This window comes from Trachemys scripta, chromosome 3 (assembly GCF_013100865.1).
Source record: "Trachemys scripta elegans isolate TJP31775 chromosome 3, CAS_Tse_1.0, whole genome shotgun sequence".
In the NCBI taxonomy this organism is placed as follows: Eukaryota; Metazoa; Chordata; order Testudines; family Emydidae; genus Trachemys; species Trachemys scripta.
The window spans coordinates 150815382-150831628 of NC_048300.1; the positions used below are offsets into that span (position 1 = coordinate 150815382).

The following is a 16247-nucleotide window of genomic DNA, read 5'->3' on the forward strand; positions in this document are numbered from 1 at the left end:
GATGTTACCTCACCCACCTTGTCTCTCTAATATCCAGGGACCAACATGGGTACAACAACACTACAAACAAGTACATTTGGTCAGCCAGTTTTCTTTTAACCATCCCTTTGCTGCTACATTGAAACAAATCTAGCTCAGAATGGGTATCCAATATTCCTTTACAGAACAATCCTGATCTGCCCTACTATATAAGTGTCTATCTTTCATTACTGTTTGAAGCATTTTACTTGGTTCTGAAGTAAATCTCACTTCCAGATCCAGCTGATCAGTTTTTAAAGACAAGTAAAACATTTGCTGCACTCCAATCGTCCAGTCCAGCAGTTGATTTTAATGAGATTGAAGATTTCTTGTTAGCAGCTCAGCCACATTATTAAGTTCCTTCAGAACTCTTGATGGAAAACTATTGGTTCTGGTGACTTGTTGCTATTTAATTTTTCAGTTTGTTCCAGCAACTCCTCCTTTGTTTGAGAGAAGAATAGAGAAGGAGTGGGGCGAGCTGTAGTGTGAATGGACCTGTTCTGACTGTGCTGCAAAATTTGGTCCTGGAAAAGAGATTTTTTTTTGGATTTATAACATTGATGTGTGGTTCAGAATAAGCACTGAATCTGAGTTAGATAGAGATCACCTAAGGATTAGTAAGGAAAACGACACTCCATCTGCAGAAGATCTGAGGAGACTGGCATATCTGTCAAACCCGATTACAAGTGTGGATGCCCAGGATAAATGATCTATGGATCAGTTTACTTCTGTTCAACTGGATGCAGACATGCAAATTAAAATCAGTGAATGGAAACCAAGGACACTTCTGAGGCTGTGAAATTTGCTACAGAACTGGAATCTTTCTATTCCGCAGCACATCAGAAAAAGAAGCAGCTCATTGTAAGTACTGAATCTTGTTTCTCATGTTTATGTGAAAAGGGATTCTGAATGGATGCATGAAATGTCGGAGAGGATTGAAAATTATTATATTCAGTTTTTACAAAACAGAACATGAAAATAACTATAGTACAGTTCTGCTCTATTAATTCTGTGTAAAAATGGCCCCTTCTCTCTGCACAGATCTGCTTCCTGTATTCAACATGTTTGCTTACTTTTGTGACAAAAATAACTTTTAATACTTTTTATGCTAGTTAGCACTACAGAGTTTATACAGCTAAGAGAGCATGAGCTGGATGTATTCCTTCTGATGTAATAGCAAAAAAATTACATTCCAATTACATGGTCAATCAGTCACACTTGTGTAACTCCAATGAAGGCAACTGTGTTGCACTGAGGGTATAATTTGGGGACAGTGGGATTGTAAGCTTAATCAAGGACAGAATTTGGTGTGACTAACCTTTATTACTGGTGCAAAAAGGAAAAACCCAACTTGATTCTCAGGTTATATCTACATTTTGAGTTGGAGGTGTAAATTCCAGCATGAGGAGACATATCTAATGAAGCTAGCATGCTAAAAATAGAATGTAGGTGTGATCCTGCTAGTGAAGGCAGGGGGCTGGACTCGATGACCTTTCGGGGTCCCTTCCAGTTCTATGAGATAGGTATATCTCCATATATAAAAATGCGAGTGGTGTGAGGGGCTAGTTGCTCCAAGAAGTTACCTGTCCAAGATGCTAAGTACACACTAGGGGCAGGCAGTCTCTTCTGCTATTCGCACCACTGTGGCTACATTCTATTTTTTAGCACACTAGCTTGATTAAAGCTAGCATGTGTATGTCTCCTCAAGCTGGAATTTATATTTACAGCTCAAAGGGTAGACAGACCCATAGATCCCAGGGTGAGTTTGGAGGACTGGCAGTAGAAGTTGCCTGCATTTTATTAAATTATTATTTATTTGTATTGCTGCAGCAGCCAGAGGCCTTAATTAACCTGAGTTTAGGAATAGCCCTGAGCAAGAGGTTACGTGTAAGATTAACCAAAACAGAAATAAACCTGGAAGGCATTGTGACTTAGAGATCCCCCCATCCTTGTTCTTGCAGGGGGTAGTAATTTTTCAGACAGACTATAATAGCAATCAATTTCTCCCTCCTCATGCCACACCAGCTCAACTACTGTGGCCAGTGAGCAGAGGTAGTGGAGCCAAGACTGTGCCCATTTCCTGTCCCTCCTTGCCATCTGGCTCCAGCGAGGGAGAATGTAGGTGGATAACCCATTTGCTTCAATGTGCCAGGACCCAAGGTCCAGCTAGCCAGCATAAGTGTATAAATTTCTCTTACTTTTCTTAATCCCTTTCACTTGCTTGCCTGGGCACATAGACTAAGTAAGACTCTAGTCCTAAGGGTTTAAAAAACATTAGGTGTGAGTGGGAGGAGGATGATCAAAGGAAAACTACTAAATTTATGCAGTTACATGAGTAGCCAGTGCACACCACAATTTCTGATTCAGAAAGAAAGTTGTTACTTCCCATTTGATATGGGGATGATGTAGATGCTATATACACAGGATCCCTACATGTCATTTTTATAGTCACTCTTTTGAGCACAAACGGATTGGGCTGCAGTCAAACATGCCAAAAGGTATGGGCTGTGCTGTGTTAATCAACAAATCTTTGATTTTGCCATAAAAATGGTTTCAAACACACTCTCTGGGGTGGGGAATGTCTTTTTATTTATTTATTTTTGCTCTATATATGTACATGGCCTAGCACACTGGGTCCTGACACCTGGTCCAGGACTAGGGCTCCTAGGTGCTATGCAATACAAATGATAAATAATAACGATAACTCCTGATTTGGGGCTCTAGGTACTACCACAATAAAAATATTAAACAACACCACTGCCACCACCATGACACTCATTAACAGCAACGAACTATCAGATTAGTCAACATTTTAAACATTCTGAGGCACAGAGAGTACAGTATCTTCTGATGCTTTCCCTAGAACTTCCCCAATACAAAACTATGCCTTACATCATTGATTGTTTACAATTCTAGGGTTCATCCAATTCTCAAGCTGGGCAAATTATTTTAAGAAATATTTAATGAATAATTTAATAAAATATGGACAGGTTTCCATTATTGCTAAGTCAATCTACTTTACATTGTTCAGGGATGTGAAAAAGACTCCCTTCTCCCGAGAGACGCAAGTTACAGCGATACTATGTCAGCAGACGGTGTCCTGCTGACATAGCTTCCGCCTCTCATGGAGGTGGAGTAATTATGCCGACCGGACAGCACTCTCCTGTCAGCATAGAGCATCTCCACCAGACACTCTACAATGGACCTGTAGACCTGCCCTGTCATTGTCTGGCTAAATTATTCAACAAATATTATCAAATAGTGCTGTTCATCAAGGTAGTGATTTATATTGGTCATGAATCAAGAATATTGGAACAATACATCAAATATTTGTAACTGCATGCCAGTATACTTATTCTGGTTATAAATTTGGTTCTTCATTAGCAATGTTTTGAACATTTTGTACGCTGTTTTCAAAATCAAGTAATTCTTAAATCATAGTGTCTTCTGACCAGTTCTACTGCCTCACTTTAAAGGAGATTGACATTCTGATGAGACAAGGTGAGTGAGATAATATATTTTATTGGACCAACTTCTGTTGGTAAGAGAGACAAGCTTTCAACCTTACACAGAGCTCTTCTTCAGATCTGGGAAACTTATTCAGACCTGGTCTACACTACATGGTTATTTGATGTAAGTTGCCTTGCATTGACCTAGCTGTGAAACTGTTTTCACTTAAATTTGGCTTCCGCTGACGTAAGAGCCTCTCTATGCTGATTTAGTAACACCACCTCCCCAAGCAGTGTAAAGAAATGGTAGATGTAATTAGGTCGACACACAATCTGTGTAGACACTCCATTGCTTACCTAGACTGTTACTGGCTTTCAGAAGCCATCCCACAATGTCCACACTGACAATATAATCAATACAAGTGCTCCTAGTGAGGACACACACCGCTGACACAAAGAGCAAATTGTGCACACACAAAAGCAATTTAATAACTTGTGGTGGCTTATGCTGATGTAAGTTAGGTCAACATAATTTTGTAGTGTAGACATGGTCTCACAAAGTCACAGCTAATTACAAGATGGAGGAGACTGTTTAGCATAAGTAGTTAACACATATTTCAAGGGACCATTCAAGGTGAAGTGGCCCATTAAAACCCCTCCAGTCACAAAGGACGAAAGGAAGTCGGGAGGAGCAGTTGGGTGGGTTGTTTTTAGTGTCTAGCAAAGTTATGAATTTAAGCTCGTCTTTTCAAACTGTTGTGCAGGATTCCTTTGAGGATGAGGACTGATATGTCAGAGATAGAAGTGATCACTATGTAGTGTTTTTGTATTTTATCTTTTCCTGTGTGAATTTATTAGAGAGGATAGTGATTGTATGGTTTCATCTACATAGTTGCTATTGGGGCATCTAGGGCACTGGGCAAGGTACACCACCTGTTGTGATAGGTATGTGTAGGACCCATGGATCTTGAAAGGTATATGGCAGGGGGTCCATTGTAGCAGTGGAGATATGTCTGCAGGTTTTGCATCTGTTGTTCTGGAAGTTTCTGGTACCACTTTGAGTTGGTGTGTCCTGGTCTGTGGGGAGCTTGCTTCTGATGATGAGCTTGGAGAGGTTGGGGGCTATTAGAAGGCCAGAAAAGGGGGTTCAGGAAAGATTTCTTTCAGGATGGGGTCCCCATTGAGTATGGGTTGTAGCTGTTTGATGATATCCGTTATGGGTTCCAGTGTTGGGTGGTAGGTGACAACTAGGGGCGTGGGGTTAGAAGGGGTTTTATCCAGAGATAACCTGCTTCAATATAGAAATAAAACACCCTCCAACCACACACTTCTAGTTAACATACATGTCAAGTTTATAAGAATGTGTTCAAATGTTTGGACTTCATGGCTTATGCATTGCATTAGACTTATTATATCTGTATCCCATGTTATAAGGTAATATTTAAGGGCATGTCTTCACTAGCAATGTTAAAGCGCTGCTGCAATGTTAAACCACCACACTTGCAATGTTAAACCACCTCCAATAGCTAGGGGAATAGCTACCAGCACTGGTGCACGGTCTACACTGGCACTTTACAGCACTGAAACTTGCAGCATTCAGGGGAGTGTTTTTTCACACCCCTGAGTGAGAAAGTTGCAGTGCTGTAAAGTGCCAGTGTAGATAAGCCCTAAGTGTTTGCTTTGTAATGATAAAATTGTTTGCTGTGAAACTGAAAACCCCCAGAGTCAGGACAGAAGCATTACCAAGTGTGAGATACTAGTTTACCACAAGAGATGTCGTCTCCTGCCCAACAAAAGAACGCCTATAGACACCAGGCGAACCATTATGGAACAACAAAAGACTCTGTTGATTGCTCCCCCCCACACCCACACCCATGAAGAGGGGATGTGAACATAACCATCCCATCACAGTTTGAACTCTGAAGGAAGGAAATAAAACTCCCTGACCAGAAGGAACTATATCACTATGCTACTTGGAATTTGGAAAGGGCAATATTTCTAAGGTTAAGCAAGGATCCCTAAGCTGCTCAGCTTTGGTTAGCCCTTAAGGACATATAAAGCTTGCACATGACAGCGGCTTCTATTGCTATTTGGAACCTAAAACTGTAACTCGTTTGTGTATGTTTACCTGTTTTATCCTTGTAAATAACTCTATTTCTTTTTCCTAGTTAATAAACCTTTAGTCAGTTTATTAAAGGATTGACTTCAAGCGTTGTCTTTGGTGTAAGAACTAGGGTGCACTTGACCTGGGGTAAGTGACTGATCCTTTGGGACTGGAAGTAACCTGAATTTTGTTGTGATTTTTGGTGCAAGGTACCATCTATCATAAAGGCAGGTTTTCTTGGGTGGCAAGATAGCCAGAGTGGCCAAGGTAGACTATCTCTGACTCCATCTTAAGGCTATTATAGTGCTTGATTCTTGGTTGGTGAAATCTAATTATAAAACACACAACCAGTTTAGGGTTTATGCCCTGATTTGTAACAGTCTGCCTGAAGGTTGGCACCCATGTTCATGAGCCACTCCAGACAGCTTGATAGTAGTCACTGCAAATTATGGCAACAAGATGAAATACTCAAAATTGCCTTACAATCTGGGTCATTTCAAATGCATTAGTATTCCATGCCCTAGATGAACTGATACTTCAGAGATAATTACAGCCCCTAATAGGTTGAGTCCAGGTTGATGACATCTTTCATATGTTCTGAATGTTATTTTATTATATTGTCTCAGTCTTCACTGGCATTATGAATGTTGTACAGCTGCTCTAACAAGTCTTTTAAAAAGTAAATCAAAACAAAATTTTGAATACACACACACACACACACACAGAAAAACTGAAAACCTAAGTAACCCAAACTTTTAAATGATTTTGTATTATAATGACAACTGATGTTTAGGTTTTATTAAAAGTATTTGCTGAGGCTAATTACTAACATACTACACTATGCACAATAAGGTCTATAGGTGGATAAAAAATTAGTAGAAATGTTGTCAACAAAATCAACATTTATCCAGTGAATTAAGCAATTCATTATATATATTTAGCTTTATATATATATATACACACACACACACTAAAATTATTAATTATAATGTCTCAAATTGATATATAATTTGAGACATTATAATTAATATATATATACACATACATATTATCTATCTATCTATATACACACACACATTATGTATGTTTAATTTTAGTGTACACATTATATATACCTAATATATACATACACTAAAATTATACAGTATACACAGTATTCAAATAGCAATTTGAGACATTATAATTAATAATTATATATACATACACTAAAATTATTAATTCTCATGTCTCAAATTGCTATTTGGATAATTGTGTATACTGGCAGGCTTCTAGTATATGCATAGCATAACATGGACTACTTTTTGGATTTTATTTAGGATCTTAAGCTTTATATTCAGATTGTGAGAGATGAGAAAGTAGAAGATTCACTACTCACACATTCACTTTTAAATAGACTAATAAACTAGACAATAGATGACCAAACACCAAAACACAAGTTTAGAAGAGGATCCCAATCATATAGACAGCAGGTATAAAGTACATACTTGCATGTTTTGATTTTCAAATATTTGATAAAAGAAATTCCTATTTCTTACCTACATTTCCAGTCATTAGGTATGAATTCTGAAAGTCCATCATCCCCATTCCAACAATGTGTATAAAATCTTCAATCACCTGCATTAGCTCCACTGATCCTGGATAGATCTAATAAATGAAGGTCAGATACACAATAACTGCAAGACCTTCACAAACTCTGTATCATTCACATAAAATACTAACCAAGTACAATAAAATAAGCTGGGACATTCAACAGCTAAATTGTACTCATCATGTTTTAATGTCCAAAGTTTTAAGTTACAGCAAAACAATACGTTTTAGTCTTCAATGCATCATTTATCCCCAAGTGAGCAGACAAGATCTCTCACAATATCATTCAAAATCAGCTTAGCCCAAGAACTGTGAGATGTTTGCCCATAAATTAATGCACTTAACAGAAAAGGATTCAAATTCTTTGCTCTCCACAGCCCTCAGTAACGGTTACTGTATTTCAGAGTAATATTCCAGAAACAAACGTAGACCAAATTTTGCCTTCAAATCTGTGCAGGCAATCTCCAACAATGTTGATACGAGTTGTGTATGTATATGAAGGATAAATTTGGCCCTTTGTTCTTTGCAGTATGGTATCATCTTTGTTGCTTTGAAACAGTGTTTAACTATAAAATGCATTCTTGAATCTGTGTGTATTCATTTTTAACATTATTATTAGTGCTAGCACAGAGATAAAGTAGTAAACTAAAGGCATCCATATTGATCTCTGCAACAGCAGAATTGCACCCTTATATGATTGCCAAATGGTAAATGGCTAGTCCATTTACAAGAAAACATATTTCATTTTCATGGTCCTGAGAGGGCATTAGGACAAAAAATATATATTCATTATGCAATAGTATCAAGAGATTAGAAACCGTTACATTTATTAACACATTTAGTGGATAAACTGATATCATATACAACATATACATCAGTAAATCATTGAAAGGATTACTGTCTGTGTCATGGACAAGGGATACTTTCCTGTAAAATAAACATTTTTTTTAAATGGATATCCTGCTATACACAATACATTTTTTGTCCTCATACATAAGGGATGGTCAAAATACAAAATGTAAATGATATTCACTGTATACTGTTCTGCATTTGGGAATACAGCCACTCTCTTCTTTAATATGCATGTGTTGCTTTTGGAGACTACGAATCCTAACATCCAATACTGTTCCTTCCTATGGTTTGATGTGTCTAGCTCCAGAGCCTCTCAGACCAAGGTGGGCAATTGCATACTCTGTTCTGTAGTCTATGCAGGCCCTTATATTAAAGTTTTGGGCAGCAACAACCTACTTTCTTTTACACTAATTAATTGTGGTGTTCAAGATGCTGGCAAGGTACAAATGCTGCCCTGAGTGATGCAGATTTAAAATTTATTTTTCTAATGACTTCTGTAAGGTAACAAATGTTTTAGTATCAATATTATCCACACACCAAACAAGCAGTACATGTTCCTGGACTGAGTAAGAAGGCTGCATTTCAATCAAAAGGGTCTGTTGTCAGTATTCACTCCAGTTAGAATTTCACAGTAAATAACTGCAGGAGAAACCATTGAGCCATAGATGTTACATGGGTGCTCTATATCTGTGTATATGGAAAGTATGTAGTTAATACATAAAGTGCCAGGAGACGCCGATAAAGAATACATAGCATAATTTCTGAGTTTTGCAGGCCCAATAAAAATTTATTGTTGTGGACCGCAAATGGCGTCCTCTATGAGGCGCTTTACATCAGCTCTTAACAAAAGGCATGTATTAAAGTGGGTGCTGTATATTTGTATTCTATATAATCCATAATTAATGGTTTCTGATGCTGACAATTAATCTAGAAAAAGGATGTTGAGCTGCTGCAACTGTATTCTGATAGAAAGTCAGCAATTTATTGATCGTGAATGAGGCTTTCTTTCTACCAGAAAGAAGAATGCAGAGCACAATCTCAGGGATCCAAAGTAGTGTACAAATGCAGTTTGCTCAAAGCAAATCATCTTATGCAAGTTGGCAGGAAAAAATGGTGAAAATTCCCTTGGTTTGCAAATCTTAACTCTGTAGTCTTTAGAAAGAACACAGAATCAGATTGCTTAGCCCTGTAAAAAGAATTCTCTCTCTAGCACTTTCAGCTAGTTAATGCTGTTTATACTAAGTGAAATATTCATCTCATATAATGAAATATGCATGTGTTTTTCATGATTATTTGCTGTGATGAGCTTAGTATAAGAACTTTAAAATACTTTTGCACAGGATTTATTAGTTTCAGATGCTTTTGTTTCTGTCTCATAAAATATGATTTTATTTTTAACTGTACCTTAGCACATTTTCATTCCATAAAACTGACAAGTCTAATGAATATTTGATGAAAAGAAAAAGAAAACTACACTAAACCTGAAACAAGGACTCAGCACTGCCTCAAAAATAAACAAATAAATTAGGGCTGTAGATTAATTGTAGTAAACTCACGCAATTAACTCAAAAAATTAATTACAATTAAAAAAATTAATCGTGATTAATCACACTGTTAAACAATAGAATACCAATTGAAATGTATTAAATATTTTTGGATGTTTTTCTACATTATCAAGTATATTGATTGCGATTACAACTCAGAATACAAAGTGTACAGTGCACGCTTTGTATTATTTTTATTGCAAATATTTGCACTGTAAAAATGATAAACAAAAGAAATAGTATTTTTCAATTCACCTCATACAAGTACTGTAGTGCAATCTCTTTATCATGTAAGTGGAACCAAATGTAATTTTTTTGTTACATAACTGCACTCAAAACCAAAAAAATGTAAAGCTTTAGAGCCTAATAGTCCACTCAGTCCTACTTCTTGTTCAGCCAATCGCTAAGAGAAACAAGTTTGTTTATATTTACAGGAGATAATGCTGCCCACTTCTTAATTACAATGTCACCTGAAAGTGAGAACAGGCATTCACATTGCACTATTGTAGTTGACGTCACAAGATATTTACATGCCAGAATCACTAAAGATTCATATGCCTCTTCATGCTTCGGCCATCCTTCCAAAGGAGATGACCCTTGTTAAAAAAAATGTGTTAATTAAATTTGTGACTGAACTCCTTGGGGGAGAATTGTATATCTCCTACTCTGTTTTATCCATATTCTGCCATATATTTCATGTTATAGCAGTCTTGGATGATGACCCAGCACATGTTGTTCATTTTAAGAACACTTTCGCTACAGATTTGACAAAATGCAAAGAAGGTACCAATGTGAGATTTCTAAAGATAGCTACAGCACTCTACCCAAGATTTAAGAATCTGAAGTGCCTTCCAAAATCTGAGAGGGATGTGGTGTGGAGCATGCTTTCAGAAGTCTTAAAAGAGTAACACTCTGATGCGGAAACTACAGAACCCAAACCACCAAAAAAGAAAATCAACCTTCTGCTGGTGGCATCTGACTCAAATGATGAAAATTAACATGCATTGGTCTGCACGGCAAGAGATTGTTATTGAGCAGAACCTGTCATCAGCATGGACGCATGTCCTCTGGAATGGTGGTTGAAGCATCAAGAGACATGAATTTTTAGCGCATCTGGCATGTAAATATCTTGCGACGCCAGCTACAACAGTGCCATGGAAATGCTTGTTCTCACTTTCAGGTGACATTGTAAACAAGAAGCAGGCAGCATTAGCTCCTGCAAACTTGTTTGTCTGAGCGATTGCTGAACAAGAGGTAGGACTGATTGGACTTCTAGGCTCTAAAGTTTTACATTGTTTTATTTTTGAATGCAGTTATTTTTGTACATAATTCTACATTTATACGTTCCACTTTCATGATAAAGAGATTGGACTACAGTACTTGTATTAGGTGAATTATAAAATACTATTTATTTTGTTTTTTTACAATGCAAATATTTGTAATAAAAATAAATATAAAAATTGAGGATTGTACACTTTGTATTCTGTATTGTAATTGAAATCAATATATTTCAAAATGTAGAAAACTACCAAAAATATTGGAATAAATGATATTCTGTTATTGTTTAATAGCCTGATCAATTGCGTGATTAATCACAATTATTTTTTTAATTCCTTGATAGCTCAAAATAAATATATAAATAATTAGGACAGGTTTTGGGAGTACAACTGAGCATATTTAGGGCAAAATGTAAAACTCTACTTTGGTAATTTTTGAAACTAAATAGCAACATAGGCAAATCTTACCTGCTGTGCATCTTCCCATTTCTCTTTGTTCTCTTCATCAAGCAGATTACTAACTATTTGAAAGAAGTTCTGCAAAATTGAAATAAAAAAAATCAAAGTAAAATGAAATTCAGGAATATAACAAATGCTCATGCCATTAAGTTATAATTAAGAATGATTTTGTATTGTTGTGACAGAGGTCCATTGGTGGATCACCACTCTGTCAGCAACTCTTGTCAGTTGTACATACATTGTACATCTGTGAAAGGTGCTAACTGAGAAAAAGTCAGCCATAGCTGGGAAGAAGGAAGACTGTGAAAGAAACCATCTTGAACAAAGCCTGTACTTTGTTAGATTAAGTTTTAGATGAGTGTTTTCACTCCCTTGGAATTTCTCCTCCCTTGGTGTTCACACCTCAACTGCTAGAAGAGGCCCTCATCCTCCCTGATTGAACTAACCTCATTATCTCCAGACTGATTCTTGCCTGCATATTTATATCTGCCTCTGGAAATTTCCATTACATGTGTCTGACGAAGTGGGCATTCACCCACGAAAGCTTACGCTCCAATACATCTGTTAGTCTTTAAGGTGCCACAGGACTCTTTGTTGCTTTTTTACAGATCCAGACTAACCCCTCTGATACTTGTTTTCACTTTGATTTGCTTATAACTCTTTCTAACTTCCTTTTACTTGGCATCACTTAACTTAGTACTTTTATTTCTTTAGAGGAACAAACAAACCTTATTATTTCTCTAAACTGTCCAGGACAGGGCTGGACATGGCACATGGTTTGGGGGAAATTCATGGTGTGTGTTGGGATCACTTTGGTGGTTGTAACCAAGGCTGGTGGAAGCCAAATAGAGGCTGTAGACAGGCTGGGGTCAGAGCTACCGAATCAGGACTATCTAATACCGAGACACTTCAGGGTGTGACCTGGATACTTGTAGGCTGGTTTTGAGCATCCCAAGCTGGGAGCTAAAGCAGCAAAACATTTTAAGGCACCTAGAGTTGCAGGGCAAGTGGTGACACAACCTCTTACTGGTCTGGATTGTACCCCAAACCCCATAACAATTGTCATTACTGATGCATGTGTCCAGCCATATAGTCATGGGCTCAGTATTACCGGTTTAGGTAATAAAAACTAACCGAAATCTTTTCAATATCCATATTTAACCTATTGGTCTCTCCAATTTTTCCTGCATCTCTGCATTTTCTGGTTTCAATCACCACAAAATTGAAAACATAATGAAATACTTTGACCCAGGCTAGTTGTATTTCCATTCCAGTTAAAACCTGGAAGTACTGGAAATTTCAGAAGAAAACTGCCATATTTCCAGAACCAAACCATTCAGGTTTGCTCATCACCCATTTATACTAACAAGGATTCCACCTCACTTGCCATGGAATTTTTCCATTAGACAGATAAGTTTGGGAAACAGAAAAAATAAAATAGACAAAATACCTTTTTCACTATACAGTAATAGATGTACCAATGGAAAATATTTCCCAAACAAAGGGTTAGAAAATAATGCAGTGGCATTATTTTATACTTACACAGTGCAAGATTTCTTCAGATACAATATTTTTACAGATCCAGACTAACCCCTCTGATACTTGTTTTCACTTTGATTTGCTTATAACTCTTTCTAACTTCCTTTTACTTGGCATCACTTAACTTAGTACTTTTATTTCTTTAGAGGAAATAAGAGTCCTTGCACCAAAGCAAAAGCTCTATTGACTAATGAAGAATTTTGCTTGAGGATTTTTGGACTGGGTTCTTTGTGGTGCACGGGATAAGGCAGAATTTGGTGAATCAATTTTACTTTTGATAAATATTGCCCAAAGCTAAGGCCAAGCCAGTGTATCCACTCTTTCAGCATCAGCACCAGCATTAATACTGTCTTTAAAATAATGCAATAAGTGAATTTAGTCTTTGCATTCACACAACTGTTTAACTGTACTTGTATAGTTGAAGTGGTACAATGCTACTAGTGTGGAGACACTTACAGTAGTATAGATTATTGACATATGGTAATGGAAATAAGTTATAGCAGTATAAATACATTTGTACTAGTATAGTTGTCTTCATAGTAGGGGGTTGCCCTTGTGTGTGTGTGTGTGTGTGAGAGAGAGAGGGGGGGGGGGACACCAAACCAAAAAATCAATTATCCTCTCAGCTCTACTCCTGAGTATAATGCAATGATTGTGAGATATGGGCCAATGTTTACTGGGAAGTACTCTGACAGTAAATCACAATATTATTTTCACTTGTTTTTATCTACATTTGAATGGAGGTCTCTGGCAGTAAAATATTGTAATAGGTTGCCTTTAGGGGCTTTGAAGCAGTTACCTCATCCAGAGACTGGTAAAGGAGACTAGGTTTAATTCAGTCTCCTTAGGCAGGGAAAGCTTAATAAATTTCCTTTTGAATGCAATAATGTCACAAAAGGGTTATTGATGTTTCATGTCCCCCTCTTGAGAACATGTGGTCCAATGGCATTTTTGGAATAGAGGGGTTATGTGGTTGTGGGATGAAACAAGTACTGTGTACTAAGCAGGTGTTCTGGTTGTGAGAGTACCTGGAAAAATACAGAGCAAGAAGGGTATTATTATTAGGATAGGGTAGAAGTGCCTGGTCCAAGGCCTCTACCAAAGGCAACTGCCTGTGTGCCATTTTTAAGCCCCTACTTGTGTCAGAAAACAAGACTTGTGTACATTTCAAAAATAAACAAATTACACTAAAAATACCTGACTCGATATCATCAATTTCTGCTCCAAATGGGAAACTGACCTGGGAGGCCCCCAAACTCTTAACAGAATGGTAATAATAAATAAACTAACAGGCAGCCTATGGTCGCTCTCCAACTAGGTGTGCCAGCTACTTTTCAAAAAAGTAGATGTCTTTTTAGGAGGCTTAAACAGAAAATATATAATTGTCTCTAGCTGTTACTTTCTATATTTGGTTGCCCTATGTATTGAATGTCTTTAAGCAAATCATATGAATGACACCTAAAGTCACAACCATCTTTAAAAGCTAGTCAGCTTTTAAAGCATACTTTTAAAAAAATCAATTTATTTCAAGTGTTTCTCAGAACTTTCTTTTTTAATTCCATCAGCTGCGTCCCCCCCCCCCCGCCACTTTTACCTACAATGTATTTTGTCTGTAAGAGTTACGGGGTTTTTTTGTGCAGAGCCTGTTCAGCTCAAATCTGTATCAGTTTTCTTGCACTCATACAATTTTGTCTGCAGTCTGTTAATTATCTAATGATTTTTATATTCATTTATAAAAGATTCCTGTAGCTGTCATTAACTTCAGTTAGAGTAATGGGTACTCAGAAGCTCTGAAAAACAGATCATGAGTGACTTACTCAAGGTCACAAAGGAAGTCACTACAGAAATTGGATTAAGGATCATATGTTCTCCTTTCTCCTACACCATTAGTTTTAACCCCCCTGAAAGGGATGGTGCGAAGCATAATTAAGTAGCATTTTTAAAATGATATTTACTGTGAGTATAAAGTATTAAGGATAGTCAGTGACAGAGGTGAAAACAGAACTAGTTGTTCCTGGCTCCCAGCTCTCTACTCAATGCACTAACTACACCAGTGATAGTCAGACTGAGGCTTGTGAGCTGCAAATGGCTTTTAATGTGTCTCCTGAAGCTTTTTGCAGCACATGATATTAAAGTTATTGAACAATCAGGACACTTTTATTGTTATTAACCAATTAAGTGACCAACTTGCACTAAATATAAGTTAATAACTTAGTGCAAGTATATATATATATATTATTCTCACAGAAACATATAAAATTAAATATTTCCCCTGTCATACTGTTTAAATAGTACTATAGTAAATGAAACAATGAATTCACATTACTGTGGGTTTTTTGGGTAATGCTGATTGCTAATTTTGGTCCTGAACACTGAGGTGTGAATATCACTGAATTATACCATGCTCCCGCTTCAGAATATCCCCATGCTCCATAAAAATATTGCACATGAGATTTTGTGAATACATTTTATTTTTAAGAATTTTTCAGTACCAAAATTCTCATGACTGGAAATATCAAAATTTGGGGAATATAAAACTGCACAAAATTAGGGAAAACATTTTCACAAGATAAAATGTTCACCAATTTAACCTGACTCCTAAAATTTACCTCTAACAACATATGATCTTGGGAGAATGGGAGGAGGAACGCACTGAAAACACTTGTTTTCCTCCATAGTCTCACACTGCCCCAAGGGAGGAAGCTAATGATGCCATTTACGATGTGAGAATTACATTGCCAATAATTTACATTGCTAATAATGATTCAGCAAAGCACTTACATATGTGCTTTAGGGCTTTGCTGAACTGGTACAAAAGAGACTTTAAAAAATGACATAGCTGAAGGCATGGTCATTCTCCCATTGAAGTCAGTGACAAAAATGCCATTGGCTTCAGTGATACAAAATTGGATGATAAGAATGCATAAGGGAGGGAACATTGGGGATCAATGCAGTAATGAAAACAGAGAAGCAAAATGGTCTCAGGGATTGATCCAGTGCCCACTGAAATCAGCAGGATTCTGTTCGCTGACTTTAACGGGTCCTGGATATGACTCTCGGTATTTATCTACTCAAGCACTTAGAGTATCCATTCACATTCAGCACTACATCATGAGGACTATAAATACAATAATCCATCGTAAAATATACTCTGCAAATTAAATGTCAAGTAATTTAACCTGCAAAATTCTTTCCAAAGGAGATTCTTCATCTCTAAGAGTTTTCTTCTTTCAGCTCTCAAGATATGTAAAAGGATGGAAGGCTCACATGGATATTTCCAAATGTCTCTACATTTCAGAAAGGTTAATTAAGGACCATGTAAACGGATTTTCATGTCAAAAATGCCCGTAGAGAGATTTATTGGTTGTTCTTTCTTTCTTTCTTTCTTTCTTTCTTTCTTTCTTTCTTTCTTTCTTAT

The 16247-nt window shown here is 37.0% G+C and overlaps 1 protein-coding gene across 1 annotated transcript in view; it reads right to left on the reverse strand.

Annotated features, from left to right (window-relative positions):
- Positions 1-16247, reverse strand: part of ADGRB3 (adhesion G protein-coupled receptor B3) — a gene marked incomplete in the record, with an annotated part of 595656 nt that overhangs the window by 269493 nt on the left and 309916 nt on the right. Inside the window, 2 exon segments of the mRNA XM_034766231.1 lie at positions 7107-7215; positions 11300-11368. Of these exon segments, the coding sequence (XP_034622122.1) occupies positions 7107-7215; positions 11300-11368 (178 nt within the window).